At 44.8% G+C, this 19,337-nt stretch overlaps 1 protein-coding gene across 1 annotated transcript in view; it reads left to right on the top strand.

Annotated features, from left to right (window-relative positions):
- Positions 1–19,337, top strand: part of LOC148506101 (uncharacterized) — a 37,719-nt gene that overhangs the window by 14,396 nt on the left and 3,986 nt on the right. The window contains exon 6 of the mRNA XM_088447283.1: positions 236–1,216. Coding sequence (XP_088303409.1) covers positions 236–1,216 — 981 coding nt within the window. The remainder of the gene's footprint in view (positions 1–235; positions 1,217–19,337) is intronic.

Here is a 19,337-nt window from a genome sequence, read left to right as displayed (position 1 = left end):
GCGCCCGCCCTCATTCAGAGAGAGCGATTGCTTCTCTCTGAACGAGGTCCTCTGTCCCTAACATTAACTTCAGTTACTTATGACAGAGTCCCCGGGGTCTGTCATAGAGCTCAGCTGAGAACACGTAGAGGACACTAGCAGGTGTAGTGTCCTTGTTATGGCGACTGAATCCACCCCATTATAACCTGCTCCTCAATATAAAATAAGATTTGTTTTTCCATACATTTATTTCCAGCAGATGGATGCAGACACAGGAATATATTGGAGGGACGTCTCCTTTTATCCACAGATTTGGGAATAGGCGATAACATCATCAAACAAGAATTTCCAGGAGAAAACCCTGTCACCCTAACTATACATCCATTACCTCCCAGTGCGGGTACATCATCGGATCCCACTAATCATGGGACATGTTCCCCTGATAACATAGATACCGTTACACATAGTACAGCTCATACAGAGGACACCATCATCCCGCGTTCTGAGGACGGGCAATGGCTTACAGCTACATCCTCTCTTCATATACATCACGGAAGTCACACAGGGGAGAAGCCGTTTCCATGTTCTGAGTGCGGGAAAAGTTTTACATTCAAATCAAAACTTATTAGACATCAGGGAACGCACACAGGGGAGAGATTGTTTTCATGTGCGGAGTGCGGGAAATGTTTCAAATACAAATCAAGTCTTGTGGAACATAAGAAAACGCACACAGGGGAGAAGCCCTTCCCTTGTTCTGAGTGCGGGAAATGTTTTACGCAGAAATGGAAGCTTGTGATACATCACAGAACGCACACAGGTGAGAGACCGTTTATGTGTTCTGAGTGCGGGAAATGTTTTGCACTGAAATCATGTCTCGTCATACATCAGAGAATGCACACAGGGGAGAAATTATTCCCATGTTGGGAGTGCGGGAAAAGTTTTACCATGAAGTCTAATCTGGCCATACATCAGAGAAGCCACACAGGGGAGAGACCCTTTCTGTGTTCCGAGTGCGGGAAACGTTTTACATACAAATCAGGTCTTGTTGAACATAGAAAAACACACACAGGAGAGAGACCATTTCCCTGTTCTGAGTGCGGGAAACGTTTTCCACTGAAATCATGTCTCGTCATTCATCAGAGAATTCACACAGGGGAGAAACCATTTTCATGTTCTGTGTGCGGGAAACGTTTTGCAAATAAATCCAGTCTGGTGAGACATCATGGAACTCACACGGGTTAGAAATCCTTTCCTGGGATATGAGTGTGAGTAATGGCTGCCACACACGTTGGATCTTGTTCAACATCAAAAACATTGCACAGGACGAAGGCAATTGGGCATAGAATGCTGCTGCGATACTCTCTGATTGTAGATATGAGATGATATGTAGTTAGATGTGTAATATGTTACTATCCCACTGGGGTCCGGTTATAGTGCTGCTTTGTGATATAATGTGGCTGTTTTTATACAAACACTCCCATTTATACCGTACCCCCGTTGCTTAGTGCAGGGGTGGCCAGACTTTTGGACTCGGTAATCTACTTATAAAGCTAAAAAATTATTTTGTGATCTACCGAGTATGTACATTTGTTCTTCTGAAAAGGGGGTGTGGCATGCAAAATAGGGATGTGGCTTGCAAAAGGGGGTGTGACTTTGCAGCAACGGGCATGGGGACTGTCCTACCGAAATCACACTTTGACTCCATCAGCGACCCAGACCTTACCCCGTTTCTGTATGGTCAGTAATTAACAACGTTCATTATAGAATTAAAAATTTGTAGGAAAAAAATTAAATTGCTTAAAATTAATTTACAGTACACTGTTAACGGTGTTAGAAAGGGAATGCAATAAAAGCTGCTCTACAAATCCCGCATCTCATCATGCAGAACATAAGCATCACCACGAAAATGACAAATTAGAGCCCTTAAGCATGTACATTTATAGTGCTTAACGAGAGAGGGATTAATCGCTGTGTTCAGGCTTCCCATGTGGTCATGTTGGAGGGCTGGTAATGTAGTGATATAATTTATTTACAGATGGTTGTTGGCTTCTTTATATTTTCACATGAACCAAACTGCAACAAGTGATTTTTTTTTCCTATACAGAGAATTTAAATTAATTCAATTAAAATGAAAAAAAAACTGAGTTTTGAGGAGTTTTTGGCATTAGCCCTATCCTAAAATGCAGTTTAAAAAACGGCAGCTACTTGTGTACAGCATATGAGGTCTCGTAGTGTGTAGTATGTGGCCTCCATGTGGTCTCTTGCCCACCCTGCAGAATTTGCTCACCTGTAAAATTTGCACCTATCTACCCCATTCTGTACTAATAGTAATTTTGATTTTGGAAATGAATATGGTTATATTAATATTATATTGCTATTATTATGATGTGTATAGTGCCGCTAAATCCATATCGGCATGTACTGTCCTGGAACATCATAATCACTCTTGCGTACCAAATACATAAATAGAAGTGATCCCGGTGTATGGATGAAGAGAAAAGGAAACCTATGTAATATAGTAATTAACACATCAATCCTAATATAATAAAGCTACATGTACAATAATTACAAAGACCTACAATACCCCCAGGGGCAGTCCAGGAGTTCTGTTGCTCTTTTTTTGCCTTAGCAAGCAGTATTGTGCAATGTAAATGGGGTACAAATATAAAAGATGTCAACTTGTACTGATAGTGGTCAAGGTATTCTAAAAATGCAGCTCCCCGACGCGTTTTGTTCCGATTCCTAGAACTTCATTAGGGGTATATATTAACTAACATGTTTATATAGTCACTAAAAAAGGTCCAGTGTGAATGTGCATGTGTCAGGGGCCAGGTAAAGCAATCATTCATGTGTCCACAGTAATATAATGCAGTGAGAAGACACAAGCAAATCGTATTGCTTAACTGCACAAGTGCACCCATATCACTTTGCCTGTACATAAATATGGTCTATAACGAATAAGGTTTAAGTACAAATTTAATATGCATGTGTCAGCAGCCTATATAAAGCAACCTAAGTGCATCATCCAGTAGGAAACAAGTACAGAAATGGAGAAACGCGTGCCTGGATTGTTCTGCATGGCCATACAAGCAAAACATATCTAGAAAATAATGACTGTAACTTGTTAAATTAAATAAACACAAGACCAATTGTAAATACAATTAACTTATCAAACAATTATTAAACATAGCTCCCGGGAACATAAACACATCATTACACAAGAGACCGAGTAAAAAAACAGGTACAAATATACTCTAAGTTGATAAGGAAAAAGTTAACACACACTAAATGTTAGAAAAAGCCCTGCAACGTTGATAAATATTGCAGAAGAACTATACATATGCTCACCACTTCTTACATTCTCCGGTGAGTTAGGAGATGTTTTAATTAGCAGAGATCCGATGGAAGTGAAGAAGAGCCCAATAGGTTCAGGCTCAAATAGACCCACCTGTGTGTTCACAAATCCCATAAGGCAGACTAGCATATTGGTGTGTTATTATCTGGGGAGTCAGCAGGGCAATAGCAGCAGACGGCGTATTCACTGAACGGGGAGCCGGGCTGATGGAGCTAAGCTCCGAACTCTACTCACTAATGCCGCTGTGACTTGCTGTGTTACCAATCTCTGAGACACGACCACAAGGATTAATGCCACGGAATGTCCGCCTACTTGTAAGTGTTAGGCACTAGGTGTGGGGGGGGAGTTAGGGTTAGGCACGACCTTGGGAGGGTTAGGGGGGGGGGGGTTAGGGGTAGGCATAGCATACTAACCACCCCTGTCGGGATATTCATCAATTGGTATACCGCTGTCTGGATATCATACCAAACCCCCTATTACCCAATGTGACCGGACGCCTTTCGCCTAGGCCGTCCCTGGTCATGGGTTAGCGCTTTGGACTCCCACTCACCGTCAGTGACCGCCTGTCACTGACTCCACCCACTGCGCCGTGGGCGTTTAACGATGCTGCCACCACCAAACTCTACCATCGGCGTTTGGAACCGCTTATTATGTACACTCAGGCTCCTGCCTCGGAACCTGGAACCGCTTCTGCTGCGTATGCGTTTGATTAACTGCAGACACACCTCCTGTTTGGTGTCGGCTGTTCCCACCTGATCCCTCGCAATGGACCAGGTCTGCACGGTAGCTGGCAGAAGGCTTGAACTTGGAGACACGGAGCTCTTACCCAGAACAGCAGGAGAACGGAATAGTGTTTTGGCGCAATTCTGTTGGTCGCAAGATTGAGGCAAACGGTGTTTATTTGCTCAATGTCTTGAAGAAGACCCTCCCTTCCGTCTGAAGGGGAATATCACACAGAAATCAAACAGCAATTCTCCACAAAGGATTCCCAAAGATGTACCACATACAGGAATCTTATCAGCAGGTCTCCTCCACATAGAAGTTACAGGGTTGTACACATACAGGGCTCACAGTCCCTCTTTTTATGTCATTGTTACACACATCACCACAGGGGGGCAAATCCACCCTGTGCTCCTTCTAGCCAATCAGGCTATCTCAGAAAACATAAATTAACAACATATTACATTTCAAAGGAGTCTCTCAATATCCTCCTTCCTAATCCACCACACAAACTGATTTATCATACATTATACTGTCTCCTATAATGTTGGTATAACATGTCACAGGAAATGGTAAATGACATTCATCCTTATCAGTTTGGCATTTCCAACCTTAACACTATTCAGTGACATCCAAAAGGTTCTTAAAAACAAATTGTCTTTTCAAAGTAAGTTCTGTACATGAAGTGTTTGGCTATATGACACCATTCACACCTTCACACAGAGAACTTCCAGTCACCCTATTCATCACACCTCCTGCTAAGGGAATCACAATCAGCATCTAGTATCTGCAGACACAGAGGCTGCTCATGTCTTATACAGACATATATTCAAGAAGTGCATTTTCTCTACAAAATATACATGTAAAGTAAACCATATAGTGCATAGCCTATTAAATATACGTTGCTTCATGCACTAATGCATTGCAGCAATACATATATACTTTAATATAGTTTATTATAAACCACGTGCAGTGTGCTTTTACACTGTCCTTTTAAAAATGACGGCACAGCACGGGGGTTAACTCTTTCAGTGCTGTGGCAGCCATTAACCCCGTGTGGCCTGCCTCCGGCCACTCCCCATTTAAAGGAACTTGTGTTTAGTAAAGTCTCATTTCAGTTGAGCTTAGGCCAGCAGAAAACTTTCTTGGGACAGGCAAGTTTTTGTATAAAGATGATCACAGTTCTATTATACGGGTTAGATGAACACTCTTCAGAGCTACTACAGAGAGACAGGTGGTATACGCCACGCTTGTGTCCGATTTCCTCATTTCTGTTTGCCACATAGCGAATTTTATGGCCCTGCATTATTACGGCTTCTGATGTTTCACTAAACAAGTGACGGTTGTCCAAGAGCTCTAACACACAGGTTCTCAAACTCGGTCCTCGGGACCCTGAACAGTGCATGTTTTCCAGGTCTCCTCACAGAATCACAAGAGAAATAATTAGCTCCACCTGTGGAACCTTTTAAAATGTGTCAGTGAGTGATGAATACAGCTGTGCACCTACTGGGTGACCTAGGAAATGTGTCAGTGAGTAATGACTACACCTGTGCACCTGCCGGGTGACCTGGGAAATGTGCCAGTGAGTAATGACTACACCTGTGTACCTGCTGGGTGACCTGGGATATGTGTCAGTGAGTAATGACTACACCTGTGCACCTGCTGGGTGACCTGGGATATGTGTCAGTGAGTAATGAGTACACCTGTGCACCTGCTGGGTGACCTGGGAAATGTGTCAGTGAGTAATGACTACACCTGTGCATCTGCTGGGTGACCTGGGGAATGTGTCAGTGAGTAATGACTACACCTGTGCACCTGCTGGGTGACCTGGGATATGTGTCAGTGAGTAATGACTACACCTGTGCACCTGCTGGGGGACCTGGGAAATGTGTCAGTGAGTAATGACTACACCTGTGCACCTACTGGGTGGCCTGGGAAATGTATCAGTGAGTAATGAGTACACCTGTGCACCTGCTGGGTAACCTGGGAAATGTGTCAGTGTGTAATGATTACACCTGTGCACCTGCTGGGTGACCTGGGAGATGTGTCAGTGAGTAATGACTACACCTGTGCTTCTGCTGGGTGACCTGGGAAATGTGTCAGTGAGTAATGACTACACCTGTGCACCTGCCAAGTGACCTGGGATGTGTCAGTGAGTAATGATTACACCTGTGCACCTGCTGGGTGATGTGGAAAATGCGACCTGTGTGGGGTCCTGAGGACCGAGTTTGAGAACCACTGCTATAACGTTTCACCTAAAAACTTAGCCTGTTTTAATTTCAAGGATTGAAGCTGCTCAGATTGAGAGAGATAGGAAGGGAATCTCCGGAAGACTATTCGTGGTCCCACTGACGGATGCCTAAACGCTGGAGTGTGATTGGTTATGTCAGTGTCATCCAGTCCAGCATCAAAAAGCAACAGATGTGTGAGAAAGATCCATGGATTCCCAAGGGAACATGTATTAACGTTCATTGTGGTTACATAACCACCAAGGGTCCACCAGGGTACGGTTTGCCTTAACTTGTGAGCCTAGAAGTGGTGTTTGATGGGGAGGTCGAAATGTCAGCTGTACGTAAATCACCTCCTATGTTGAGATTAGGAGTGTCCCTCCTAAATACGAGGTGGGGGATTACAAAAAGATTTAGGGTGGCATCAAAGGGGTATCCAGAAATGCAGCCTGAGGAAAAAGGAATGATACCAACAGCCCCAAAATAGGAGGGGTGTGTAAGTGGTCCCATTGCTCAGGGCCCTGGGCCGACACTATGGAGAAAGAATATGGCAGAGGGAGAACGTACAGGGAGAGGAAGAGAATATATGGAGCAAGAGTACAGCAGGAGGGAGAGAGGACAGGGAGAGGAAGAGAATATATGGAGAGAGTACGGCAGGAGGGAGAGAGGACAAGGAGAGGAAGAGAATATATGGACAGAGTACGGCAGGGGGGAGAGAGGACAGGGAGAGGAAGAGACTATATGGAGAGAGTACGGCAGGAGGGAGAGAGGACAGGGAGAGGAAGAGAATATATGGAGAGAGTACGGCAGGGGGGAGAGAGGACAGGGAGAGGAAGAGAATATATGGAGAAAGTACGGCAGGGGGGAGAGGAAGAGAATATATGGAGAGAGTACGGCAGGGGGGGGAGAGGAAGAGAATATATGGAGTGAGTACGGCAGGAGGGAGAGGAAGAGAATATATGGACAGTACGGCAGGGGGGAGAGAGGACAGGGAGCGGAAGAGAATATATGGAGTGAGTACGGCAGGAGGGAGAGAGGACAAGGAGAGGAAGAGAATATATGGAGAGTACAGCAGGAGGGAGAGAGGACAGGGAGAGTAAGAATATATGGAGAGAGTACGGCAGGAGGGAGAAAGGACAGGGAGAGAAAGAGAATATATGGAGTGAGTACGGCAGGAGGGAGAAAGGACAGGGAGAGGAAGAGAATATATGGAGTGAGTACGGCAGGAGGGAGAGGAAGAGAATATATGGAGAGTACGGCAGGAGAGAGAGAGGACGGAGAGGAAGAGAATATATGGAGAGTACGGCAGGGGGGAGAGAGGACAGGGAGAGGAAGAGAATATATGGAGAGCGTACGGCAGGAGGGAGAGGAAGAGAATATATGGAGAGTACGGCAGGGGGGAGAGAGGACAGGGAGAGGAAGAGAATATATGGAGAGCGTACGGCAGGAGGGAGAGAGGACGGAGAGGAAGAGAATATATGGAGAGAGTACGGCAGGAGGGAGAGAGGACAGGGAGAGGAAGAGAATATATGGAGAAAGAGTACGGCAGAAGGGAGAGAGGACAGGGAGAGTAAGAATATATGGAGAGAGTACGGCAGGAGGGAGAAAGGACAGGGAGAGGAAGAGAATATATGGAGTGAGTACGGCAGGAGGGAGAGAGGACAGGGAGAGGAAGAGAATATATGGAGAAAGTACGGCAGGAGGGAGAGGAAGAGAATATATGGAGAGAGTACGGCAGGAGGGAGAGAATATATGGAGAGAGTACGGCAGGAGGGAGAGAGGACAGGGAGAGGAAGAGAATATATGGAGAGAGTACGGCAGGAGGGAGAAAGGACAGGGAGAGGAAGAGAATATATGGAGAGTACGGCAGGAGGGAGAGAGGACAGGGAGAGGAAGAGAATATATGGAGAGAGTACGGCATGAGGGAGAGAGGACAGGGAGAGGAAGAGAATATATGGAGAGAGTACGGCATGAGGGAGAGAGGACAGGGAGAGGAAGAGAATATATGGAGAGAGTACGGCAGGAGGGAGAGAGGACAGGGAGAGGAAGAGAATATATGGAGTGAGTACGGCAGGAGGGAGAGAGGACAGGGAGAGGAAGAGAATATATGGAGTGAGTACGGCAGGAGGGAGAGAGGACAGGGAGAGGAAGAGAATATATGGAGTGAGTACGGCAGGAGGGAGAGAGGACAGGGAGAGGAAGAGAATATATGGAGAAAGAGTACGGCAGGAGAGAGAGGGAGAATATATGGAGAAAGAGTATGGCAGGAAGGAGAGAGGACGGAGAAGAAGAGAAGATATGGAGAGAGTACAGCAGGAGGGAGAGGGAGAATATATGGAGAAAGCATGGCAGGAGGGAGAGAGGACAGGGAGAGGAGAATATATGGAGAGAGTACGGCAATAGGGAGAGGAAGAGAATATATGGAGAGAGAACGGCAATAGGGAGAGGAAGAGAATATATGGAGAAAGTACGGCAGGAGGGAGAATATATGGACAAAGAGTACGGCAGGAGGGGGTATGCAGTCAGGAAGCCGACGGTCGAAATGCCAACTGCCGGCTACCCGACTGTCTAATCCCGGCAGGGGTCTAATGACAGGCGTCGAAATCCCGTCGCCTGTCATTTTACTGATGCCGGGAGCCTGACGCCCAGCATCCCGATCGAAGGTAAGCTGAGCCGGGTTAAGGTTAGGCTAGTGGAAAGGGGGGTTAGGGTTAGGCACCCCTCGGGAGACTTAGGTTTAGGCTTCGGGGAAGGGGGGTTAGGTTTAGGCACTTACAAGGGGGGGGGGTTAGTGTATTAGGTTAGTGAATACTAAAATACTTACCTCTCGGGATTAGAACCGCCGGTCTTCCTTTCATACTGATCCCGTTGAGAATATATGGGAAAAAAATTAAACCACAAGTAGGCAACAGCAGGTTCAACATCAAAGTATATATATATATATATATATATATACTTGCAATACTATCCCTTTAAACCAGGACACTTATGAATTATACATGCTCTGTGGCTGGCTGAAGTCAGATGAAAAGCAGACTTGAAGTCAGCCAGCCACAGAACCTGTATAATGCATGGGTGTCCTGGTTTAAAGGGACAGTATGGTAAGCCTCTATATATGTATATATTTATATTTATTTGTTGCAGCATACAATAGGTACAGTGGTCATATCATACCTCCCAACATGACCCCTCCATCAGGTACACAGTGCTCTGCTCCTGGACTTCTTACCTAGTGTATGATTGCAGCCACCTGTGGGGAAACACCTTTCTCATCAATGACCTAGTTCCCCACAGGTGGCTGCAATCTTACATTAGGTGGGGAGTCCAGGAGCATGGTACTAAACCTGGTGAGAGGGGTCATGTTGTGAGGTATGGTCATATGAGGTCCTATCTCCAACTTTGATCCATTTTGGACAGGTGTTATCACAGGTTGTTTTTAATTCATAACTGTTCAGATAAATTCTAGGTCAGTGTTAAGCACAGGCCAGGTATTCCTCTGCAATGTCTGCAAGTTGTGCTGTTGGTAAAGATACAGTGTAGCGCGGCAGCCATTTTCCTGTAGACTTCCAGGTACATACGTCTCAGGAGTAGTTCTTCCCCACGTGATTCTACGAAGGGGGCGTGGCCACGTTGTCTCCTTTGCGCCATGTTGGAATCTGGAGAGCGGATGTAAGTACTTCCGGGGCCGTGAGACGGGCGGAGGTAACATCTAGGTGTAATGTTGTTGTTCTCAGCGGGGAGAAGTATGAGGGGGATTAGTATATCATGCGAAATTGCGGGGCATACCCAGCGCTCCCTGTGTATAATGCCGGCGATATTATCAATATTATAGAGTGGGAGGGGTCTTTAGAGTGATATATAATGAGGGGTAAGCCCACAGCACACACATTGTCTATGTGATATTATTATATAGGGGGAGGGGTCTGTATAGTGATATATAATGAGAAATAAGTTCCCAGCACACACACTGTGTATGTGATATTATTATATAGGGGGAGGGGTCTGTATAGTGATATATAATGAGGAATAAGCTCCCAGCACACACACTGTGTATGTGATATTATTATATAGGGAGAGAGGTCTGTATAGTGATATATAATGAGGAATAAGCTCCCAGCACACACACTGTGTATGTGATATTATATAGGGAGAGAGGTCTGTATAGTGATATATAAGGAGAAATAAGTTCCCAGCACACACATTGTGTATGTGATATTATTATATAGGGGGAGGTGGTCTGTATAGTGATATATAATGAGGAATAAGCTCCCAGCACACACACTGTGTATGTGATATTATATAGGGAGAGAGGTCTGTATAGTGATATATAAGGAGGAATAAGCTCCCAGCACACATTGTGTATGTGATATTATTATATAGGGAGAGAGGTCTGTATAGTGATATATAATGAGGAATAAGCTCCCAGCACACACTGTGTATGTGATATTATTATATAGGGGGAGGTGGTCTGTATAGTGATATATAATGAGGAATAAGCTCCCAGCACACACACTGTGTATGTGATATTATATAGGGAGAGAGGTCTGTATAGTGATATATAAGGAGGAATAAGCTCCCAGCACACATTGTGTATGTGATATTATTATATAGGGAGAGAGGTCTGTATAGTGATATATAATGAGGAATAAGCTCCCAGCACACACTGTGTATGTGATATTATTATATAGGGGAAGGGGTCTGTATAGTGATATATAATGAGGAATAAGCTCCCAGCACACACACTGTGTATGTGATATTATTATATAGGGGGAGGGGTCTGTATAGTGATATATAATGAGGAATGAGCTCCCAGCACACAGTGTATGTGATATTTTATAGGGGGAGGGGTCTGTATAGTGATATATAATGAGGAATAAGCTCCCAGCACACACACTGTGTATGTGATATTATTATATAGGGGAAGGGGTCTGTATAGTGATATATAATGAGGAATGAGCTCCCAGAACACATTGTGTATGTTATATTATTATTATATAGGGCAGAAGTTCCCAATCACGGTCCTCAATGCTCCCCAACAGTTTAGGTTTTAGAGATATCCTGGTTGAGCACAGGTGACTTAATTAGTACCTCTGTCAATTTAATTTAACCATCTGTACTCTACCAGAGATATCTCTAAAACCTGAACTGTTGAGGTGCCTTGAGGACCGCGTTTGGGAACCTCTGATATAGGGGGATGTGTCTGTATAGTGATATATAATGAGGAATAAACTCACAGCACACACTGTGTATGTAATATTATTATATAGGGGAGGGGACTGTATAGTGATATATTTTAAAGAATTAGCTCCCTGCACACACTGTTTATGTGAAATTATTATATAGGGTCAGGTCTTTATAGTGATATAATAAAGGATTTTACTCTATGTTGATGATTTTTATATTTATTCTTAGACAAGAGCTATGAGAAGCCACATAATCTATTAGACCTCAAGAGAAAGGGAAACTGGTTCTGTATGACTCACAGTTTCACTGAGGATGGACAATAACAAGAGTGACAGGATATTACATCTCACCCTGGAGATCATCTACGTGCTGACTGGGGAGGTGAGGTCTTATGGTAATGTAACAGTGACATTCTTATCACTAGTAATAATACAGGGACATGACTGGGGACGGGAGGTCTTATGGGAGTGTCGCAGTGACATCATTCTTATCACTAGTAATAATACAGGGACATGACTGGGGACGGGAGGTCTTATGGGAGTGTCGCAGTGACATCATTCTTATCACTAGTAATAATACAGGGACATGACTGGGGAGGTGAGGTCTTATGGGAGTGTCACAGTGACATCATTGTTATCACTAGTAATAATACAGGGACATGACTGAGGAGGTGAGGTCTTATGGGAGTGTCACAGTGACATCATTCTTATCACTAGTAATAATACAGGGACATGACTGGGGAGGTGAGGTCTTATGGGAGTGTCACAGTGACATCATTCTTATCACTAGTAATAATACAGGGACATGACTGAGGAGGTGAGGTCTTATGGGAATGTCACAGTGACATCATTCTTATCGCTAGTAATAATACAGGGACATGACTGGGGGGTGAGGGCTTATGGGAGTGTCACAGTGACATCATTCTTATCGCTAGTAATAATACAGGGACATGACTGAGGAGGTGAGGTCTTATGGGAATGTCACAGTGACATCATTCTTATCACTAGTAATAATACAGGGACATGACTGGGGAGGTGAGGGCTTATGGGAATATCACAGTGATATCATACTTATCACTAGTAATAATACAGGGACATGACTGGGGAGGTGAGGGCTTATGGGAGTGTCACAGTGACCTCATTCTTATCACTAGTAATAATACAAGGACATGACTGGGGAGGTGAGGGCTTATGGGAGTGTCACAGTGACATCATTCTTATCACTAGTAATAATACAGGGACATGACTGGGGACGGGAGGTCTTATGGGAGTGTCGCAGTGACATCATTCTTATCACTAGTAATAATACAGGGACATGACTGGGGACGGGAGGTCTTATGGGAGTGTCGCAGTGACATCATTCTTATCACTAGTAATAATACAGGGACATGACTGGGGAGGTGAGGTCTTATGGGAGTGTCACAGTGACATCATTCTTATCACTAGTAATAATACAGGGACATGACTGGGGAGGTGAGGTCTTATGGGAGTGTCACAGTGACATCATTCTTATCACTAGTAATAATACAGGGACATGACTGAGGAGGTGAGGTCTTATGGGAATGTCACAGTGACATCATTCTTATCGCTAGTAATAATACAGGGACATGACTGGGGAGGTGAGGTCTTATGGGAGTGTCACAGTGACATCATTCTTATCACTATTAATAATACAGGGACATGACTGGGGAGGTGAGGGCTTATGGGCGTGTCACAGTGACATCATACTTATCACTAGTATTATTACAGGGACATGACTGGGGGGTGAGGGCTTATGGGAGTGTCACAGTGACATCATTCTTATCGCTAGTAATAATACAGGGACATGACTGGGGAGGTGAGGGCTTATGGGCGTGTCACAGTGACATCATTATTATCACTAGTAATAATACAGGGACATGACTGGGGAGGTGAGGGCTTATGGGAGTGTCACAGTGACCTCATTCTTATCACTAGTAATAATACAGGGACATGACTGGGGAGGTGAGGACTTCTGGGAGTGTCACAGTGACATCATACTTATCACTAGTAATAATACAGGGACATGACTGGGGAGGTGAGGGCTTATGGGAGTGTCACAGTGACATCATACTCATCACTAGTAATAATACAGGGACATGACTGGGGAGGTGAGAGCTTATGGGAGAGTCACAGTGACATCATACTTATCTCTAGTAATAATACAGGGACATGACTGGGGAGGTGAGGGCTTATGGGAGTGTCACAAATACATCATTCTTATCACTAGTAATAATACAGGGACATGACTGGGGAGGTGAGGGCTTATGGGAGTGTCACAGTGACCTCATTCTTATCATTAGTAATTATACAGGGACATGACTGGGGAGGTGAGGGCTTATGGGAGTGTCACAGTGACATCATACTTATCACTAGTAATAATACAGGGACATGACTGGGGAGGTGAGGGCTTATGGGAATATCACAGTGATATCATACTTATCACTAGTAATAATACAGGGACATGACTGGGGAGGTGAGGGCTTATGGGAGTGTCACAGTGACCTCATTCTTATCACTAGTAATAATACAAGGACATGACTGGGGAGGTGAGGGCTTATGGGAGTGTCACAGTGACATCATTCTTATCACTAGTAATAATACAGGGACATGACTGGGGAGGCGATGCCTTATGGTAATGTTACAGTGACATCATTCTTATCGCTAGTAATAATACAGGGACATGACTGGGGAGGTGAGGCCTTATGGTAATGTTACAGTGACATCATACTTATCACTAGTAATAATACAGGGACATGACTGGGGAGGTGAGGGCTTATGGGGATGTCACAGTGACATACTTATCACTAGTAATAATACAGGGACATGACTGGGGAGGGTGAGGGCTTATGGGAGTGTCACAGTGACATTCTTATCACTAGTAATAATACAGGGACATGACTGGGGAGGTGAGGTCTTATGGTAATGTCACAGTGACATCATTCTTATCGCTAGTAATAATACCGGGACATGACTGAGGAGGTGAGGTCTTATGGGAGTGTCACAGTGACATCATACTTATCACTAGTAATAATACAGGGACATGACTGGGGAGGTGAGGACTTATGGGAGTGTCACAGTGACCTCATACTTATCACTAGTAATAATACAGGGACATGACTGGGGAGGTGAGGACTTATGGGAGTGTCACAGTGACATCATACTTATCACTAGTAATAATACAGGGACATGACTGGGGAGGTGAGGACTTATGGGAGTGTCACAGTGACATCATACTTATCACTAGTAATAATACAGGGACATGACTGGGGAGGTGAGGACTTATGGGAATGTCACAGTGACATCATTCTTTTCGCTAGTAATAATACAGGGACGTGAGTGGAGAAACTGTGATATTCTTATTGTTGAACATTTATCAGTCCTGTAATTTGCACAAAGGTTGGGATATACATTACACTGGCTGATGTACCTAGTTTCAACTGGGTCGACCTTAGATATATACTGTTTCCATTTCCTTCTCTTTACTTCAGTTACACATTAATCCTTCACCTCTGTAGTAATGCATCATTGCTATAGTAAGACATTACCCTCCCTCACCTGTGTACTAACACATTTCACTCACCTCACACCTGTAGTAACACATTACCCTCACACCTGTAATAACTCATTGCCCTCCCTAACCTCTGGAGTAATACATTCCCCTCACTTACCTCTGTAGTAACACATTCCTCTCCTTCGCCCGTGTTGTAACACATTTCTCTTCCTTCACCCCGTAGTAACACATTTGACATTCCCTTCCCTCACCTGTGTAGTAACACATTCCCCTAGCTCACCTCCGTAGTAACACATTCCCTTGCATCACTATACAAATTGGGGAGCCACACCAACTGCCAGTGATGTTTGGCAGCACCTGGGGTGACAGTTGGTGTTTGAATTCTGAACCGAGCTGCAGCCACGATGAGACAGTCAGTCAGGACATTGCACAGGGGGAGGAGGGGAGGAAACATTTTTAGCCCTTTTCAACCCTTTAGGAGTATAATTTAGAAAAATCCCTTTTTAGTGGGTGCCTACGTCATAGAAGGAATATACTCCCCGATTTTCATGTTTCGAGATGTTTGGAACAACCCCTCTGCCGAGTTCCTTCAAAAACTGTGCAAGTGTACCTAGAAGAATTGATGCTGTTTTGAAGGCAAAGGGTGGTCACACCAAATATTGATTTGATTGAGATTTCTCTTCTGTTCATTCACTTTGCATTTTGTTAATTGATAAAAATAAACTATTAACGCTTCTACTTTTCAAAGTATTCTTTACTTTGCAGCATATTTTCCACACCTGCCTAAAACGTTTGCACAGTACCGTATGTAACTGAAATAGAAATGCAGTAAATTAGAACATATAATATAATTTAATTAAATCTGTGGCCACATAACCAAAAAATAAAACAGAAGTGACTGCATAAAGCAGACTTGTATGGCTGACAGCTGCTGTCTGGGTGGGGGCAGGAAGTGCACAGTCTCCCTAATAATGTGGTATTAGAGGGCGAGTCTTAGACACGTACTGCTTAGACAGCTGTAATCAGTGGTATTTGTTACAGGCCGGTAATCACTGTAATATTCTGCGTTATTTTACTGCCCACCTGATCCGGTCTATTAAACATGCAGCATAGCTCGTCAGGGAAGTTCCTAATATACAGACAGAATATCCCACAGCACACACGTCACCGACAGCACAATGTGCTCACAGATATCAGCTTCTCCAAGCCTCAAGCAGCCTGGTACTATATCCAGCAATATCAAGCTTATACAGATCATGGCGGAGCTCAATCTCCACTGTGTCTCTCCACCTGCCGCTCAGTCTCTCATCTGGTGCTGGGCTTATTGATCTCTCGCTCGGCACTCTTGTTTTTTTTTTAGTGCTGCACACTTGTGGCTAATGTTTGGTCTCTCATCCGGCGCTCAGAGGAGTGGTCTCTCACCCGGCGCTCTTGAGTGCTGAACCGGAGAATCGCAACTCCACACGCTGTTGACTCCAACCCAACGGCTTACTTTCCTCCATGCATTTAAATGGAACCGCCTCTTCCTATAGTGGTTTCATTAGATACATCTCCTGTCCTAAATGTATACTGTATCCTATGTGTGCTGTCTGGTAGACTATATTAAGTACTTACCTCTCATACTATCTTCTGTAGGTCTCCCGTTCTCAGCCCTCTATCTACTACAGGCCCCTCTATAAAGTCATCTCGCTGTTTCCATTAATTTGCTGAAAGCAGATGATAGACCTGTGGGTGCTGGCTGTGGATAGAGGACTCAGAACGATGGGCCCTATGGAGATGTCGGGAGAGGTGACCCCTTGTATTGCTCTCTTTCCCAATACACAGGATTACACAGCACTGATACAGAGATCTGGTGAGTGTGAGACACCCAGGAGCCATCCCCATGTGTCAGGAGGACTGAGCAGGACCCAAAGCCCCATCACGGTGCCTCCACCTCACTCCCTGATACATGAGAGAGACAGTGACCAGAAGATCCTGGAACTCACCAACAAGATCATCCGGCTGGTGACAGGAGAGGTGACTGCTGGGAATGGGAGGTTATACAGTAACACCAGGGGATGTGTCTGGGTGATGACTGTGTCACTGTGTGTGTCAGGTTCCCATAAAGCGTCAGGAGGAGCCGGAGAATTCAGGTCACCGGGACGTGAAGATGGAGAATCACTGGCCCCTCTCATCACTAGGTAAGTGGGGATGCATATTCAATAAAATATACTGAACAACGGGATGCTATGACCCGGCTTAGTCGCATTTTCCGTGATGTGCCAAACAGGTCGATGGGAGGATGGGTCAGTGAGGACACGTCTGTATGTACAATGTACTCAGTCACTGTGTGTCTCCTACAGATGGACCCAGCAGCAGAAACCCCCCAGACAGAGATCTCTGCCATCGTCAGTCACAGGATGGTACAGAGGGAAATCACAGGACCCCACAGGAGGATCAGGTAGGGGGGATTTTAGGGTCTCTCCAATTACCAAAGTGACTTTTCATTATATGATCTGTAGGAGAACCTGCCTGGATCTTATACACTATTGTTTCTTCATTTTTATTAATTCAGGTATAATTAAATATGATAAATAAGAAAGAGATGAGATTCCTCATAGAGTAACATGTAACAAGTAAATAGGATGGACGTTATACACTTATGGTGAAATAGGAGACTCTGGGTGCTAGGTAACAGTCTCCGATTGTGGCAAGATGGCCGGTTCTCCGCGAATTGCAAATCACTGTATGTCATAGGGTAAACCCTTGGCCAGAAAGCCGCCATTTTGAAGACACTCGACACCACAAAGTCGCTTTCCTGATTTCTTCCATGTTCTGTATAGTAATCGCTGGAGGTAATAAGCCCCTAGTGCATAAGTGGCAGAGACCGCGCTGAGATATAGAGGTGTTAGTGACCGGCAATATGGCTGCTTTATATTACATGTACTTGGTGTCACCTGGTGCTGGTTTCTATTGTGATCAGGAGACGCTGCCACCAATATCTTGTGACTGTTATTATATCTGTGTATCTATCTCTGTGTATACACAATAGGGACCTACGCTGATGTTATTACTCTCCTCTTGTTATGGGATTATTAGTCTTATGTTATATTTATTGTTTCTGGGATAATTAGACCGACGTCCTGACTGTTATTAAAGTAGAATGTCTAGAGGGAGAAGAAGAGACGTATGTGAGGGGTGATCGGCAGTGTAAGGAGGAGGAGATCCCTACAGATATCAGCGCAGGTGAGTGATACACTTACTACAAAAGAGAGTCATATATCATCTGTATTCAGGGCCTGATTCAGCAAGGATAGTAATTGCAAAGCTGCACTAAGGGCTATAGGTATATGATGTATACACGCAGGCTATAGATATGATGTATAAATGCAGGCTATAGATATCTGATGTCGGCACGCGGGCTATAGATATCTGATGTCGGCACGCGGGCTATAGATATCTGATGTCGGCACGCGGGCTATAGATATCTGATGTCGGCACGCGGGCTATAGATATCTGATGTCGGCACGCGGGCTATAGATATCTGATGTCGGCACGCGGGCTATAGATATCTGATGTCGGCACGCGGGCTATAGATATCTGATGTCGGCACGCGGGCTATAGATATCTGATGTCGGCACGCGGGCTATAGATATCTGATGTGGGCACGCGGGCTATAGATATCTGATGTGGGCACGCGGGCTATAGATATCTGATGTCGGCACGCGGGCTATAGATATCTGATGTCGGCACGCGGGCTATAGATATCTGATGTCGGCACGCGGGCTATAGATATCTGATGTGGGCACGCGGGCTATAGATATCTGATGTGGGCACGCGGGCTATAGATATCTGATGTGGGCACGCGGGCTATAGATATCTGATGTGGGCACGCGGGCTATAGATATCTGATGTGGGCACGCGGGCTATAGATATCTGATGTGGGCACGCGGGCTATAGATATCTGATGTGGGCACGCGGGCTATAGATATCTGATGTGGGCACGCGGGCTATAGATATCTGATGTGGGCACGCGGGCTATAGATATCTGATGTGGGCACGCGGGCTATAGATATCTGATGTGGGCACGCGGGCTATAGAAATATGATGTGGGCACGCGGGCTATAGAAATATGATGTAGGCACGCGGGCTATAGAAATATGATGTAGGCACGCGGGCTATAGATAAATGATGTAGGCACGCGGGCTATAGATAAATGATGTAGGCACGCGGGCTATAGATAAATGATGTAGGCACGCGGGCTATAGATAAATGATGTAGGCACGCGGGCTATAGATAAATGATGTAGGCACGCGGGCTATAGATAAATGATGTAGGCACGCGGGCTATAGATAAATGAT

Source organism: Taudactylus pleione, unplaced genomic scaffold, assembly GCF_031769625.1.
Source record: "Taudactylus pleione unplaced genomic scaffold, aTauple2 ptg000427l, whole genome shotgun sequence".
Taxonomy (NCBI): Eukaryota; Metazoa; Chordata; class Amphibia; order Anura; family Myobatrachidae; genus Taudactylus; species Taudactylus pleione.
Note: the sequence above shows the minus strand (reverse complement) of the source record. Positions and strands in the feature narration are given on the sequence as shown.